Here is a 17,662-nt window from a genome sequence, read left to right on the forward strand (position 1 = left end):
TTGGTTTTTGGCCTTGTTTAGGATCGGCTTACGAGCACCGTGCGTGGCCGCAAGGCCCAACTCTGGAGTAGGATGATCCGGTTATGCGGTGAAAACCCTAAATCGTCGTAGATCTCATTAGCTTCATCTTGATCAAGCGGGACCACCAAGTATTCGTGCACCCCGTACGGATCATGGGTGGATCGGCTCTTTGAGCCGATTCACGGGATAACTCGAGAGCCGATCGAGGCTCGTATTTAACGTTTACATGTATGCCCTGCGGGAAACTAAGCGAGGCAACCTCATCACCTTCCCGACCGGGTATAGGTCAGGTGGCACGCCCTGCACTTCGCAACGCCGCGTGTGACCAGAAGAGCATTGCGGGCCGTCGCTCGGAGGGGTCTCAGCCAGCCGCAGCTCTAGGCTCCCCCCGGCTCTACAGTGTTGACAAGGCCGCTGCCCGCCGGTGGGTTTTGGCAGTCAACAAATTCATACGGTGTCGTTTCAACGGATTTAGATGGTGCCCTATTTAAAGTGAATGCGGCTGTCTCTAATGCATAACCCCAAAATGATAATGGCAAATCGGTAAGAGACATCATAGAACGAACCATATCTAAGAGAGTTCGATTACGACGTTCGGACACACCATTGCGCTCGTGGTGTTCCCGGCGGTGTCAAGCGTGAAAGTATTCCGCATTTCTTTAAATGCATGCCAAACTCATAACTCGGATATTCGCCTCCGCGATCGAACGCGAAACTTAATCTTCTTGTTACGTTGATTTTCTACTTCACTTTGGAATTCCTTGAACTTCTCGAAAGTCTCGGACTTATGTTTCATAAAGTAAATATACCCATATCTACTCAGATCATCCGTGAAGGTTAGAACATAACGATAACCACCGCGCGACGCTACACTCATCGGTCCGCACACATCGGTATGTATGATTTCCAATAAGTCTGTAGCTCGCTCCATTGTACCAGAAAATGGAGTCTTAGTCATTTTTCCCATTAGACATGCTTCGCATCTGTCAAGTGACTCAAAGTCAAGTGACTCAAGAAGTCCATCGGAATGGAGTTTCTTCATGCGCTTCACTCCAATATGACCAAGACGACGATTGCCACATATAAGTAGAATTATCATTCAATTTAATTCGCTTAGCATCAATGTTATGAACATGTGTATCACTACTATCGAGATTTAACAAGAATAAACCATTCATCTCGGGTGCATGGCCATAAAAGACATTACTCATATAAATCGAACAACCATTATTCTCGGACTTAAACGAATAACCGTCTTGCATCAAACAAGATCCGGATATAATGTTCATGCTCAACGCAGGTACCAAATAACAATTATTAAGGTTTAAAACTAATCCCGAAGGTAGATGTAGAGGGAGCGTGCCGACGGCGATCACATCGACTTTGGATCCATTTCCAACGCGCATCGTCACCTCGTCCCTCGCCAGGCTTCGTTTATTCCGCAGTTCCTGTTTCGAGTTACAAATGTGAGCAACCGAACCAGTATCAAATACCCAGGCACTACTACGAGAACCAGTAAGATAGACATCTATAACATGTATATCAAATATACCTTTCTTCTTGATGTTGCCGCTCTTCAGATCGGCCAAGTATTTGGAGCAATTACGCTTCCAGTGCCCCTTCCCCGGCAGTAATAGCACACAGTATCAGGCTTAGGACCAGCCTTAGGCTTCTCAGGAGGCGCTGCAACTTTCTTGCCGCCCTTCTTGAAGTTGCCCTTGTTAGGCTTGCCCTGCTTCTTGAAACTGGTGGTCTTGTTGACCATCAACACTTGGTTCTCCTTCTTTATTTCTACTTCAACGAGACTTCAGCATGGAGAAGAGTTCGGGTAACTCTTTGTTCATGTTCTCGCATGTTGTAGTTCATCACGAAGTTCTTGTAACTTGGTGGCGGTGATTGGAGGACACGATGAATACCCGAGCTTGTTAGGGATCACAATCCCCAAGTCATCGAGCTTCTTCGCATGTCCGGACATGGCGAACATGTGCTCACTAACGGAGCTGCCCTCTTCCATCATGCAGTTAAAGAACTGTTTCGAGGCCTCATAGCTCTCCACGGCTGCATGAGTCTCAAAGATAAGTTTGAGCTCACGCATCATCTCACATGGGTCGTGGTGCTCAAAACGTTTTTGGAGCTCTGCCTCTAAACTGCACAAGATGGCACACTGAACTTCGGAGTACCGAATTGCCCGAGTCTCATAAACATTCTTTATGTCCTCGGACACTACAGGAGGTGGTGGGGAACCTAGCGGTGCTTCGAGCACATATTGCAAGCTTACGCCAGCGAGGAAAATCCTCACATGACGGAACCAGTCAGTGAAGTTGCTACCATTGCCCTTAAGCTTTTCTTTCTCTAGGAACTGGTTAAAATTGATGGAGGGGGCGCCATGATCTACAACATATTTGCAAAGAGTTTAGACTAAGTTTATGATAAAATGAGTTCAAATTTAATTCTTAAATTAACAGGGTGAACTCCCACTCAAAACAACATCCCTCGCATTGTCTTAGTGATTACACGAACCAAATCCACTACACCAAGTCCGATCTTCACGAGAAAAGATGTAGCTTCAAAGGCGAACACTCAAAGTGTTCATCATATCATTCATATGACTCATGCTCTACCTTTCGGTATCCCGTGTTCCGAGACCATGTCTGTACATGCTAGGCTCGTCAAGGCAACCTTGGTATCCGCGTGTGCAAATCTGGCTTGCACCCGTTGTATGCACATGTAGAGTCTATCACACCCGATCATCACGAGATGCTTCGAAACGACAAGTCTTAGCAACGGTGCATACTAAGGATGAACACTTTATTATCTTGATATTTAGTGAGAGGGATCATCTTATAATGCTACCGTCGCGATCTAAGCAAAATAAGATGCATAAAAAGGATTAACATCACATGCAATTCATAATGTGTGATATGATATGGCCTTTCTTCTTGTGCTTTTGATCTCCATCTCCAAAGCACGGACATGATCTCCATCATCACCGAGCATGGCGTCAAGGTCGGTGGCGCCGCTTCATGGTTGTCCATCACTTATAGCTACTATAACAACTACTTGAAATAAAGCTATTACATGATGAATAGACACGCAGGTCTTTAACAAAAATTAAAGACAACCATTAGGCTCTTGCCGGTTGCCATAATACAATAATGAACATCTCATACATCAAATATAATCATCATCACATCATGGCCATATCACATCACCAAACCCTGCAAAAACAAGTTAGACGCCTCTAATTTGGTTTGCATATTTTACGTGGTTTAGGGTTTTCGAGTAAGATCCAATCTACCTACGAACATGAACCACAACGGTGATACTAGTGTTGACAATAGAAGTGTAAATTACAATCTTCACTATGGTGGGAGAGACGAGACACCCGCAAAGCCACTTATGCAATACAAGTTGCATGTCAAGCGTGGAGCAAGTCTCATGAGACGCGGTCATGTAAAGTTAGCCCGGGCCGCTTCATCCCACCATCCCGCAAGAAGCAAAGTACACAAACTAAAGCAACACAAGCATCACCGCCCACAAAACCATTGTGTTCTACTCGTGCAACAGCATCTATGCATAGACATGGCTCTGATACCACTGATGGGGTTCGTAGCATAGAAAACAAAAATTTTCCTACCGCAAGACGAATAAAACCAACAGATCTAATCTATGGAACACCCAAGATCTAATCTACAAGATCGAAGCAACAAGATAGAGATGAGACTAACCCTCGAAGATTCCAAAGTCTACGAGATTAATCTCGTTGTTGATGTAGACGATCGTCCCCGGTGCTGCAATCCGGCAGCACTTCCGTACTCGGTCGCGCGTACGGTGTCGATGAAGCTCCTTCCTCTCCCCGTTCCAGCGGGCGGCGGAGGTGTGGTAGATCTCCACGGAATCCCGGCGAGCACGACGGCGTGGTGGTGGTGGTGGAGGAGAATTCCTGCAGGGCTTCGCCCAAGCCGGAGCAGGAGAAACTGGGAGGGAGGAGAGGTGGCAAATTAGGGTTGCGAACGGAGCAGCTTTGGCCGGCCAAACCTTCCCACTATTTATAGTCGGGAACTAGGGTTAGGGTTTCACGAAACCCATCTGGTGGCGCCGCCGGTGGGCCCACACCATACCCCGGCGCGGCCTGGGGGGGCCCGCGCCGGCCTGTGGTGTGGCCCACCCCTGGCTCTTTTCCTTCTCCCCTTTGGACTCCGTCTGCGTGACAGAAAAATAAGAACCTCTGTTTTTATTTCGTCCAATTCCGAGAATATTTCCAGAACAACTTTTCTTGAAATACAAAACAGCAGAATTCTTCCAGAACAATTCCGGTCCTCCTCGTGATGTCTTGGATCCTATCCGAGACTCCGAACAACATTCGGTCTCCATCTCATATTCCGAATCTACCTATGCGACATCGAACCTTAAGCGCGTCACCCTACGGTTCGTGAACAATGTAGACATGGTCGAGACTCCTCTCCGAGCAATAACCAGTAGCGGGATCTGGAGATCCATAATGGCTCCCACATATTCAACGATGACTTAGTGATCGATTGAACCAATTACATACGATGCCAATTCCCTTTGTCTCGCGATATTTTACTTGTCCGAGGTTCGATCATCGGTATCTCCATACCTTGTTCAACCTCGTTACCGACAAGTACTCTTTACTCGTACCGTGGTATGTGATCTCTTATGAACCATTCATATGCTTGCAAGCTAATCGAGATGACATTCCACCGAGAGGGCCCAGAGTATATCTATCCGTCATCGGGATGGACAAATCCCACTATTGATCCATATGCCTCAACTCACACTTTCCAAATACTTAATCCCATCTTTATAACCACCCATTTACGCAATGGCGTTTGATGTAATCAAAGTATCCTTCCGGTGTAAGTGATTTACATGATCTCATGGTCGAAGGACTAAGACAACTATGTATCGAAAGCTTATAGCAAATTGAACTTAATGACTTGATCTTATGCTACGCTCGTATGGGTGTGTGTCCATTATATCATTCAACCAATGACATAACCTTGTTATTAATAACATCCAATGTTCATGATCACGAAACCATGATCATCTATTAATCAACAAGCTAGTTATACAAGAGGCTTACTAGGGACTCCTTGTTGTTTACATAACACACATGTATCAAAGTTTCTGTTAATACAATTATAGCATGGTATATAAACATTTATCATAAACACAAAGATATTATAATAACCACTTTATTATTGCCTCTTGGGCATATCTCCAACATTAAACACGTCATATACTAACGCTGCTCTTGCCTGCCACCTACCCTGGCACACTTATGTGCCGGTATCGATAATACCACACCTAATATCCATCTGTCGTCTTTGTTGGCCGCCCCTAAAGGTGTATCCGCCAAGTAAAATACTTTTGGTGGGACTTTTAAGTTGTTTCGTCCAAAAAATCCATCGGGTATGTGAGTTTTTTTTGTAGTGTTAGTGTCTCTCGATGTTTTACATGGACAATCTGTCAATGAAATAAATATTTTCTTGCACTTTCCCGAGTGACAAAAGCAACATCGTAGCTAGCTAGCGTGATGCTCGGTGAACTCGTATGTACGATACACCCATAACCGCGCCAACCAAAGCTCACCGAGGTCGGGCGTGCGCTTGTCGTTTCCCCCTGCTTGCGACAAATATGGTAGTTAGTGCTATTTAATGTCCAGCCAATATGGTAACGACTAACAACTTTTGCCCGCACACGACACACGTGGGGTTAGGGGGAGTGGTTTACTGTCTTGAGATGTTGAGCTGGACCCCCACTGGTGTCTAGGGGTTTTGTTCGGATCGTCTCGTGATGAAACTGCTACTTTAGTTTCCTTTTTCCGAGTGACTCCATAAATGCCGTTGGTAGCGTGATGCCGGGTGAACTCGAACATACAATACATAGGATAGGGTTAGTGTCTCTCAAGTTACCCTGACAATCTGGCAATGAGACAGATATTTTCTTGGACTTCTCTGAGTCACAAAAGCAACATCGTCGCCAGCTAGCGTGATGCTCGGTGAACTCGTGTATACGATGCAACCATAACCGCACCAACCAGAGTTCATCGAGGTTGGGTTTGCGCTTGTCGGCTCCCCTTGGTTGCGACATGATAGTAGTTGGTGTTATTTAATGTCGAGCCAATATGTGGTAACTATTAATAACAACTTTGACCGCCCGCGACACACGTGGGGTGAGGGTGGGTGGGTGGCTTCGGTGTGGGTGTGATTGGTTTACCGTCTTGAGATGTTGAGATGGACCCACCACTGGTCTTTACGACTTTTGTTCGGATCGTCGCAAGATGAAACTGCTACTTTATTTGCCTTTTGTCGAGCCACTCCATAAATATCATCGGTAGCGTGATACCCGGTAAACTCGGACATACGACAGACAGATAAGATAGCAAAAAAAAAAGCGAGACACGTTTTTCGGTCCCTTCGAGCCAATACATGTAATCCAAAGTTCCAAACCGGATAACACACCCATTTCTATATTTTCTCTTCCATTTTCTCATAGCAACTTGTACAAATTATTAGACCCAAATACAAAACTTGGCAAACCAAAATTCGAGATTCGAAATCCGAATCGAACTGGTGGCCAGGCCAAGGCAGGAGCCGGTGCTCGCACCCACCCCGTGCGCGTGCGGCGTGTGTGTTTCGTGTTTACTTTACCCACAGCTCTGCCCGGGCGTTCGGTCTGTTCGGTTTGCTCGGTCCGGTCTTTTCGGTCTTCGCAAATTTCGGTCATCTAGAAATGCTACCCATATTGCCTTCGGTTATTTTGGTCTTTTTGTATTCGGTCTTCGGTCTTTTCGGTCCGGTCTTCGGTCATGACCGTATAGACCAAATAGATAAAAATATCAGCACAAGTATATACAAAAATTGGTTCCGCCCATCCTCATTACATATTGGTTCCGCTCATCCTTGGAATGAATTCTTGTCATCTACAAAAAAAAAGCAGGTAAGAAATATTTTATTCACTCTCCATTCACCAGTGCACACAGGAGCTAAAATCGTCTAAATCACACAGGAGTTAAACAACTAGAGCATCGCAGCAGCTGAACCTTATTCAATCCATCAGCCAAATCAAAGGGCATCTCGTATTCTTATGGGGAACAAACAACTATCGTGTACGTACAGCAGTCTACATATATAGCAGTCTAGCAGAATACTTGAAGAGGCAAGGAGGTTTCTTACCGTGAGTGTGGCGATAGGACAGACCACGACCGTGATTCCGTGAGGGTGGCGTGCTGGCGGCTAGGTGGTGTGGCGGCAGCGCATGCATCAGTCGGGGACCAGGGCTGGATCTGTCGCGGCGGCACGGCGCGATGCAGCGCTAGGACTGTCGGCCAGGTGAGGGAGAAACGAAGTGAGAAGACACTAGTAGGGAAACGACTTCAGAACTGGGCCTCCATGGGCTGCGTGCGGGACTAATTATGCGCTGCGAAAGAATAGTCGGTCACTTCGATCGCTTCGGTCTGCTCCTCGTGATGACCGAAAAGCCCGACCAAATTTCGGTTAGCTGGTTCGTAAGACCGATCAGTAATCGAAGACCGAAATTTTAGGCTAATTCGGGTTCGGTCCCGGTTTTTTCGGGTTCGGTCTTCGGTCTCGGTTTTTTATGCCCGGCCAGACCCACAGCACAAGCACAAGCACGCAGCAAACAACGGTGGGGTGAGGTCACCGCCGCTAGCCTGTCCGCTCACCCAGCCGCTCCCCTCCCGACCGTCCGCGTGTCCCTTATCCTCCGCCGGACGGCCCAGATCGGCCGCGGCGTCCACCCGGTAGGTTTACTCGGCCTTGCCCCATTCTTAAGCCGTTCGCTCGCCCCTCGCTTCGCTCCTCTCCATCGTCTCCTCTCGCCCCAGCCTCGTTCCCCTACCCTCGACGCCATTAGCTCTCGCCCTCGCCGCCTCGCTCGCCGCCTCGTGCAGCCAGCGCCGCTCGGTGCGCGGAGTCCGCTGCGCGTGGGAACCCGCAGATCCGGCGTCGGCGGCGCCGGCGGAGATCGGCGGCGCTCGTTCCTTCGTTCGTTCGTTCGGGCGGCGGCGAAGGAGGACCCGGCGCCGGTTTCCGCTCCCGCGACGGCGACGAGGGGACGCCCGCGCATGGTGGTTGGATGAAGCGTTCCAGGGAGGACGCCGTCTCGGGGTCACAGCTCAAGCGCCCCACCGTCGCCGCTCGATCCGATCCGTGAGTAGCCCGCCCGCCCCCCGCTCGCCGTCGCCGCGCTACAGTTTTAGGCAGTTCGTTCTCGTTTCTATTTCCCCCCCGTTCCTCTTCTTATCCTCTTCGCTTGCGGGTGAGACGGGGTTTCCTTCGTGTTAGTACTTTGACGGAGTCGGCGAGGGAGCGCGGAAGGTAACTTCCCCCACCCCCGCGGGAGGAATCCGCGCGGATTTGCTCGTTTTTCGAGCGCCGAATCCGTGTTCGTCCCGTCCAATTCGAAGTCCGCCTCGTCGAAAATGGTGTTTCGGTTTAGGGGCACGGGAATTTTTTTTCTACGGTTTTACTTTTATTATCCCGTGATCTGACGGTTTCGCCTGTTTCCCCCCGCGTAGGCCGACGCAGCCGCAGCCCATGCCTCCGGCGGGTCCACCGGCGCCGGCGCCACAGCCTCAGGCTGCTGCGCCGGCGCAGCTGTCAGGCGGCTCGGCGGCCGCCGCTGCTGCGGGCCAGAAGCTGACGACCAACGACGCGCTCGTCTACCTCAAGGCCGTCAAGGACAAGTTCCAGGACAACCGCGCCAAGTACGAGGAGTTCCTCGAGGTCATGCGCGACTTCAAGAGCGAGAGGTCGGTGCACGCTGCTGGTCCCTTCCCCACTCCGATCCACACCATTTTCCGTAAATTCCCCTCCAGCGAGATGCTCATGTTTATGGTGCAATTTTTGGGTGCAGGATTGATACCAACGGGGTAATTATCCGTGTCAAGACCCTTTTCAACGGGTACCCTGAGCTCATCCTCGGATTCAACACCTTCCTGCCCAAGGGCTTTGCAATCAGGCTGCAGGACGACAAGGAGAAGAAGCCCGTTGATTTCGTGGAAGCCATCAATTTCGTCAACAAGATTAAGGTATACACACGCACACACACAGAGAAGCTCGTCTGTTGTGTAAAGCTCTGGTATATGTATGTATCGGTCTGCGACATGATTGGTTTGTTTCCCCTTGTATACAGAGCCGGTTCCAGCGTGATGAGCACGTCTACAAGTCTTTCCTGGACATTCTCAACATGTACCGCAAGGATAATAAGTCCATCCAAGATGTTTACCATGAGGTGCCCTTTTTTAGTTTGTTCTACTTTAATGTATGTATCTTCTTCCATTACAGTCTTGAGTTTAGCGTGTCTTTTTTTGGCAGGTTGCGATACTGTTCTGTGACCATAAAGACTTGCTCGAAGAATTCCAGCACTTCTTGCCTGATACCTCGGTGTCTCAGCAAGCAGAAACTGCTCCAAGAGCTGGTTTGGTTAAGCGGGAAGCCCCTCTAATGCCTCCTGTTGGTAGGAGTGAAAAGGTATGAATTACCTGTTGTCATTCCGTGAGCTTTATTTTTTTTGCGTTGGATTTCTTGAGCTTTATTAGCGACTAGTTAGGTAGTTGGCAGAAAATAGTGTCATATGTTATCACAGAAGAACCTTTGTCTTCTAGTTCTAACATTTTCTAGACTTTTGGGGATGTGGTTGCCTGAAATGTGCTATACAAATTAGAAGGTGTAATTGCAGAAAGTAAAAAAAAGAAGGGCACAGTTGTTTTTGCTCCTGCGCATGTGCAGGAACTCATGAAATACCAGGGTGACATTTTTTATGAGTGGAATCTGCCCTTTAGAGGTTTATCCACTAGTGCATCCCTTGGCTTTCATGTAGGTGAAAATGCTTAGATACTTTACAAAATGCAGCTTCTTAAATTTATCACAATACTTGGTCAGTTCAGTTAGTTTTACATCTCTGAAGGAAATACGGGAGCCCAAGGTATTTTAATGTCTTCGGTCAATGGGACCGGGACATCAACATGAGACCAATCATATTTCTGTGTCTATTTGGCCTCTTTTTGTGCATCTATATAGCAGCCATAAACTAATTATTGTGTAAAGTTTGCTGACCCTTCATCCTGTGTTTATTTTCTCAGCCTAGGGCTTATCCATCACATGCTGACCGTGACACCAGTGTGGATCGTCCTGACGTGGAGCATGATCGCCAGAGAAGACGTCCGGACAAGGAACGGAAGGCAGAAAGAGATAGGAGAGATTATGAGAGAGATGAGAAGGATGTTGAACATGACAGCAAAGACCTGGATGTTGGACTGCGTAAGCGTAAACCTTTTCCAAGCGCAAACCTTACAGGCGCTGAGGCACAGCAGGGTGGTCTCCCAGAGAATCATGGAATAAATGGTGCCTCAGCTTCATCGTATGATAATAAGGATGCATTGAAGAGTAAGTTTCTCTAAATATTGATTAATAAGTAGATACTATTTCTGCTCAGTGGCAGTTTTGCTTCTTGGTACCACCACTAGAATACAACTTCGATGCTCCGCATGACCTTGAAATGCGTTGCATTTATGCCTTCTGTTGGATGCATCTCTTGCATAACGCTGTTTCAGTGTAATCTTCTCATGGCTGTGTTAGTCAATCAGAAACAATGCACAAATGTGTTCACTTGTTGATTTATATGGTTAAATTTTGTAATTTCGTCTTCATATCTGGAGAGCTTTGTGTACTTTCCACTTGCTTATTACTTACATTAACAAGTTTTCCTTGCAATATTAGGTGTATACGCACAGGAGTTCCATTTTTGCGAGAAAGTCAAGGAGAAGCTGGAATATGACGCTTACCAGGAGTTCTTGAAATGTCTTCACATATACAGCCAGGAAATTATTACGAGAAGTGAATTGAAGAACTTGGTGGGTTTCTGCTGCAGTTGTGCAAATTCAGTATTTAAACTTCAGTTGCTTCACTTTTTGGTTACCTGTTTGGTCTTAATTAGTTAGACGTGAATCATGCATATCCTATCTGATTTACAGGTAAGTGATATACTACAACACTACCCAGATCTTATGGATGGATTTAATGAATTCTTGGATCATTGTGAAAATATAGGTACGTTGCGTACTTAATGTATATGGATGGCAATCTTGCAGGATATATGTCACTGATTATTAATTTCATGTATCTCTATCTGAGTTTTTCTCCCCATGGTGCAGATGGATTTTTGGCTGGAGTCTTTAGCAAAAGTATGTGGTGATTTGCTTCGAACTTTGCATCCCCCCTTTCTAAATCATTTTAAATTCCTTGTTAACACTAATTATCTGGATTGAAGAGCAACCTGGACGGCTAGTTAAAACTGAGGATAAAGAAAGAGATAAGGAACATGAGAGGGAGGAGAGGAACAGAGACCGGGACAGGGAAAGAGAAAAGGAAAGACTTAAGGAAGGTGCTAGCCAGAAACCTTCTGTCACCAAAGACAAGTATCTATCCAAACCAATTTCAGAGCTTGATCTCTCAAATTGTCAGCGATGCACTCCTAGTTACCGGCTTCTACCTAAAAATGTAAGATAATATCTCCAGCACCGTTGTTTTCATGTTGTGTTTCATATAACATTTGGTTTAATCCCGTTTTCAGTACCCAATGCCTCCGGCAGGCAACAGGACTGATCTTGGAGCCTCAGTTCTTAATGATCACTGGGTATCAGTGACATCTGGAAGTGAAGACTATTCCTTTAAGCACATGCGGAAGAATCAGTATGAAGAAAGTTTATTTAGATGTGAAGATGACAGGTGCCACATTATCTTTGTTACTCAGAAGATGACATTAACATGCGATTTCATATTAGCTGGACATATGATGTAGCTTTGCACTGTGATGATAGTAATCTTAGACTATATTTTATATTAATCAGGGTTTAGAGGCATACCCTACCGTCGATGGTCGATGGTATTTTTTTGCGCTTTGTGCACTAGGGTTTAGAGAGAGGCTCATGTGGATAACAGGGCTAGTATTGATATTATGTAACTGGACATTGCATAAGTAGAAACTCATATTTGGGTTGTTTACATTTGAGTCTTCGCGTTGACAACCGGGACTTGGTTCTTACATAGGGCTGCAAACGTAACAGAAAACCTGTGCACTCACATTAGTCAATGATGTTTTGGTTAGCTTATCAAGTCACGGACACAATAGGTGACTAATTACAGTGGTAATTTTTTATCTAATCAAAATATGTAGTAGTGTTGAATTGTGGGTTGTTTCAGCTAGAATCATTATTGGGGTCCATCCTATCCTAGGTGGAACATGGCAATTAGCGGCATGATGATATTCCTATAACCTAATCACAAACTGTTTTTTTTTTTAATGTGCAAGCACCTTGATATTTCTGTTGGCCAGCTTGATTACGTTCTAGCACTTGCACACAGTTAACCATTGGGAGACCCATATTTTCACTGTTATTCGAGCCACTTTTGTTTCTAATACCACAAACCTGTGATTGTTGCATATGGTGGTGGAGCCATGGGGTAAATTTGTTTAGGCACTTCAGCATAGTATAGAGCAATTGGGCTACGACTAGTGAATGCCATGTGATTCGTGCTATCCTATGTGAATAATTCTTTTTTGTTGAATTATTTATTCATGCTGGTTACATATTGGTCTGAACTTTTTCAGATTTGAGCTGGATATGCTGTTGGAATCAGTTAATGCAGCAACTAAGCGTGTCGAGGAGTTGATAGAAAAAATGCAAGATAACTCGCTAAAACCAGAAAGCCCGATACGCATGGACGAGCATTTAACTCGTACGTATACTTGTGTTCCGCGCATGATAATATTGTGTTAGCAAAGCTTGAACTAACTAGAGCTTGAATGTCCTGTGGCTTATTCACCACTGCTTTACAGCTTTGAACCTAAGGTGCATTGAACGGTTGTACGGTGACCATGGCCTGGATGTGATGGACGTTCTTCGGAGAAATGCCAGTGTTGCACTGCCAGTTATCTTGAGTAGGCTAAAACAAAAGCAGGAGGAATGGTCAAGGTGCCGTTCAGATTTCAACAAGGTTTGGGCTGAAATTTATGCCAAAAATTATCACAAGTCACTTGATCATCGCAGTTTCTATTTCAAGCAGCAAGATTCGAAGAGCCTGAGCGTAAAATGTATGCACCCTTTTTATACATGCAAATATTTTTATAGTTCCAGCTATGCCTAGTTACCTAATTTTGCTTAAATCTTTGTTTATTTCTTGTGCAGCTCTATTGACCGAGATTAAAGAAATTAATGAGAAGAAAAGAAAGGAAGACGATGTACTCATTGCTATTGCTGCTGGAAATAGGCGGCCTATAGTTCCCAATATGTCATTCGAGTATGTGGATTCAAAAGTCCATGAAGATCTTTATAAGATCGTCAAGTACTCATGTGGAGAAGTCTGCAGCTCCTCGGACCAACTAGACAAAGTGATGAAAATGTGGACAACTTTTCTGGAGCCAATTTTAGGTGTTCAGCCTCGATCCCATGGTACTATGGATGCAGATCTGATTAAACCCAAGAATGGAATCACAAAATCTAGTATTGCAACTCTGGGGGAAAGCAATACTACTACAGATGGAGTTGCTGCCCAGCAAGGTCATGGTGATGAAAGCAAACAACAGGATCAAGCACCATCAGGTGTGGTTAGATTGGCGCGACTGGGTAAAGGAGTTGCCGCAGACTCTCAAAATGGTTCCCATGATGCAGATCGAACTGCTCGTAGAGATGATGAAGCATCAAATATTGCACCAAATGGAAGAGTGCAAGCTGCTGCCTTCATCATAGATGAAATGTCTGCAGTAAGTACCCAGAACATGCCTACTGAGAGATCAGCAGTACAGCATAACAATATTAAGGCAAACTCGGAAATTACACCAGGTTTGCATTTCTGCTAATTCGATACGTTGTATTTTTTATGATCTATAACTTGATTAGGTCTCTTTTGGCCAATGCTTATGATTTGTCTTGCCTGGCTGCTAGGAATGAATGCTTCTAGAAGTTCACATGCTGGAGTTAGTGTGGCTGGTGGTGCCAGGGCTAGCCATCAAGTATCACCATCTATTGAGGTATAGAACTTCTTGTGATCTCAATTTACTTTCCACCTGTGTTAAAATGTCCCAAGTATTACCATCATATAATGTGCCAAGTATTACCATCATATAATGTGTGGGAGTTGGTATTGCTGCTGGTGCCAGGTATTGATTTTTTTCTTTAGAAGTTTATTTTCTTAAAGGGCTGTCTTCTCCCATGTGTTTTTTTCCTTTTCTTTCTGTTGCTTTTGTTATTTGTTTTACTGTCACATTTTACCTGTCTATTGCCTGATTGATGACAATGCTTGGAATGTTTTTGTACTTGTGTTGAGTTGTATGCATTCATGTAATGCAAAATGCAAGTTAATCTTTTCCCAATGAATGGCATCCAACAACATGCTCATATGTTTCTGTTCTCCTTGACAGGGTGGAGAGACTGGCAGGCCAGGAACATCTTTAAATGGTGGAGGCACCAATGAGGGTAATAAAGGGCGCCTATTTAATGAACCTGCGGCATCACACATTATTTCGAAAGTTGAAAGAGAGGAGGGTGAATTATCTCCTAATGGAGATTTTGAAGAGGACAATTTTGTGCCCATGGAAGATGGAGCATCTAAAACAAAAGAAGGTTCTACAAGCAGAACATCCAAGGTTAGACCTGGTGAAGTAGATACTGAGGCAGCTGGCGAGAATGATGCTGATGACGATGGTGAGGAAAGCACTCAAAGGTCTACTGAGGACAGTGAAAATGCTTCTGAGGCTGGTGAAGATCCATCGGGAAGTGAATCTGGCGATGGTGAGCATTGTTCTCGTGAAGATCATGATGAGGAAGAAGATATGGATCATGATGATCAGGATACAAAGGCAGAAAGTGAGGGTGAGGCAGAGGGGACAACTGAGACTCATGATGTTGAAGGAGGCATATCACTACCTTTATCAGAACGCTTTCTGTACTCGGTTAAACCACTGGCCAAGCATGTACCCACATCCTTACATGATCGAGAAGAGAAATCCTCACGTATATTTTATGGGAATGATTCATTTTATGTCTTGTTCAGGCTGCATCAGGTAAGCTTTACAGTAGTTTTGACCCTATGTAATTTCCATGTGCCCTCTTTAGCTAAACTCATCAATTGCAGATGTTGTACGAAAGATTGCTTTCAGCAAAGACAAACTCTGCGAGTGCTGAAAAGAAATGGAGAACCTCTAAGGATACAACCCCCCCTGACCTATATGCAAAGTAATGCAGCTTTTCGCAATGTTTAGTTGCTTCTACTGCATCTTCCCCATACACATGACCATAACTGATTTCTACTTTTGATGAAGGTTCCTGAATGCACTGTACAACTTACTTGATGGTTCTTCTGATAATACCAAGTTTGAGGATGACTGTCGTGCTATTATTGGTACCCAGTCGTATGTTCTCTTTACTTTGGATAAACTGATATACAAAGTTGTCAAGCAGGTAAGTTGACTCATCCCTTGCTTTACTATGTCACTCTGGGTTGGCTGGAACATTCATTATTTTACTTCGCTGGCATCAGCTTCAAGCTATAGCAACAGATGAAATGGACAACAAGCTTCTCCAGCTTTATTTATATGAAAAATCAAGATCTCCTGGGAGGTTCTTTGATCTAGTTTATCATGAAAATGCCCGTGTCCTACTCCATGATGAGAGCATGTATCGATTTGAATGTGTAAGTCTTGTTCCTTTTTGCATCCTATCGTGATTAATTATCAATAATGCTGTTCCATTTGTCTTGCAAATGAACTGGTTCGCTTGTATTGCAATGTTGCTAGATGTCATAGAATGATAAATTCTAGTTTATCTTCCTATTGCAGTGCTCAGATCCAACGAGGTTGTCGGTTCAGCTCATGGAATATGGTCATGAAAAGCCTGAAGTGACTGCAGTATCGATTGATCCAAATTTTTCCTCATATCTCTTCAGTGACTTTTTGTCAGGTTTGTCTGACACAATGTTGTCTGATGGCGTCTTCCTTGGAAGGTATGCCCCACCGCTAACCCCACATTGAAATTGAAGCTCCTGATTTCATTTCTCCTGTTTTAATCCATCATTCATACCGTTCTTCCAGGAATAAGCGGAAAAATTCAAGTAGTGATGAGGCCTCTGATTCATTGAAGACCATGGATGGTGTCCAAGTTGCGAATGGTCTTGAATGCAAGATATCCTGCAAGACCTCCAAGGTTTGCTTGTTTATATAATTCGGAATTTGACGCTTTAAATTTTTACTGGGATCAGTATATCTTAATGACGTCATATATACAGGTCTCGTATGTCCTTGACACAGAAGATTTCTTGTTTCGGTTGAGAAAGCGGAGGAGACTTCTAGCCAGTGGAATTGTGCCTGACAAGTTGCAGCCATCAAAGAAAGATGTTGCAAAAGTGCAGCGCTTCCATTCGTTTCTAGCCAAGCCTTAGGGTCATAGGCAGAATATTGGTAATTGCACTATATGCTAAACCCATGCAGCATTTGATCGTATTGCGATGCTCTTCCGTTTCATTACCAATTCTTCGCTATTTTGTGCTGTTATATACTCCTTACATGGCAATATGGCTTCTCATGGCATTTTTTCTCCAGCTACAGCAAGTGCTTTTCCAGACAAATCACATACAATATTATATAACAAGACAATGTAATGGCCTCCTCTTTACTTGGGTTTTGCAGACATTGTATCGAAATCAGGAGATGCTGCTGGGGTTGTGACTGCCTTGCTCTTGATATCACAACGAAAGCTGCAGGAGTCCAAAGCCTTGGTCCCGTTCCCAGAATGCGTCCCCCCCTGGAATAATGATTCGGCGTTTGGGTAGATCAGACATGGTAAATACAGCAAAGCAAAGCATGTTATGGCCACCGCAGTCAGCTTTAGGCCGTGCTGAAAAAATGTGTGTATGTATATATATATGTAATGGGAGAATGTTGTTTGTTCTGTTAACATATTATCTCTAGTGTTTTTTGGTCGGTCTTAGAAGGATTCTATTAAACTTATTCACCATTCCTTTATGGTATAGGCCTGTTGTTATTTTGACAACTTTTTCCCGATCAAGATATGTAGCCTTGATTAATCAAATGCAGCAATGCCAACATTGAGACCGTCTGACATGATTGTTTTGGTGTGACCTAATGTTGTTTGTTGATGATGGTAATCTGTTATGTTGTGCTATGTGATTGTTGAACTGCAAAGTAATCCCTCTGCCGAAATATAAGGCATGAATTATTTTGACAACTTAAATATACTTCTTTCAAAGTATAGGATGCATATGTAGTTTTTGGTTCAAGTTTAAAGTATAACTTTCAAAGTGTAACCAACTATATGGAAAAAATATCAACATTTAAATAATATTGTTAGAACCATTGTGAAATACATTTTCATATTGTGTGCCCTTCATATTGTAGATGTTTATGCATCTTTTGTATGTAGATAGAGAAACTTAAAAAAGTTCAATTTTAACCAAAAGCTATATGTATCCTATTGTAGAAAGGAGAGTATGAATTAAGAGGTATAAATGGTATTGTTGCATTTCTCTTGCAATTTTTTTAAATATGTTTTTTTATTTACACATATTTATTAATATAC

At 44.5% G+C, this 17,662-nt stretch overlaps 1 protein-coding gene across 1 annotated transcript; it reads left to right on the plus strand.

Moving 5' to 3' along the window:
- Positions 1 to 8,130: 8,130 nt before the first annotated feature.
- Positions 8,131 to 17,185, plus strand: LOC124660192 (paired amphipathic helix protein Sin3-like 4). The gene is made up of 23 exons (XM_047197988.1): positions 8,131 to 8,219; positions 8,588 to 8,821; positions 8,926 to 9,100; positions 9,205 to 9,303; positions 9,387 to 9,542; positions 10,154 to 10,457; positions 10,791 to 10,924; positions 11,045 to 11,120; positions 11,225 to 11,254; positions 11,341 to 11,570; positions 11,644 to 11,798; positions 12,682 to 12,809; positions 12,910 to 13,164; positions 13,259 to 13,912; positions 14,015 to 14,100; positions 14,491 to 15,132; positions 15,204 to 15,304; positions 15,391 to 15,529; positions 15,609 to 15,761; positions 15,907 to 16,070; positions 16,159 to 16,270; positions 16,353 to 16,524; positions 16,753 to 17,185. The coding sequence occupies exons 1-22, from the start codon at positions 8,146 to 8,148 to the stop codon at positions 16,503 to 16,505; spliced, it is 4,254 nt and encodes a 1,417-aa protein (XP_047053944.1). The 5' UTR covers positions 8,131 to 8,145; the 3' UTR covers positions 16,506 to 16,524; positions 16,753 to 17,185.
- Positions 17,186 to 17,662: the final 477 nt, after the last annotated feature.

The sequence above is a fragment of the Lolium rigidum genome, chromosome 6 (assembly GCF_022539505.1).
Source record: "Lolium rigidum isolate FL_2022 chromosome 6, APGP_CSIRO_Lrig_0.1, whole genome shotgun sequence".
Lineage (NCBI taxonomy): Eukaryota > Viridiplantae > Streptophyta > Magnoliopsida > Poales > Poaceae > Lolium > Lolium rigidum.

Excerpts from the sequence above, each read along its gene's own strand:
- LOC124660192 (XM_047197988.1), top strand. The coding sequence starts at position 8,146 with ATGAAGCGTTCCAGGGAGGACGCCGTCTCGGGGTCACAGCTCAAGCGC. Across the intron at positions 10,925-11,044 it reads GAAGTGAATTGAAGAACTTG|GTAAGTGATATACTACAACA; the intron begins GTGGGTTTCTGC and ends TCTGATTTACAG. Across the intron at positions 14,101-14,490 it reads AAGTATCACCATCTATTGAG|GGTGGAGAGACTGGCAGGCC; the intron begins GTATAGAACTTC and ends TCTCCTTGACAG.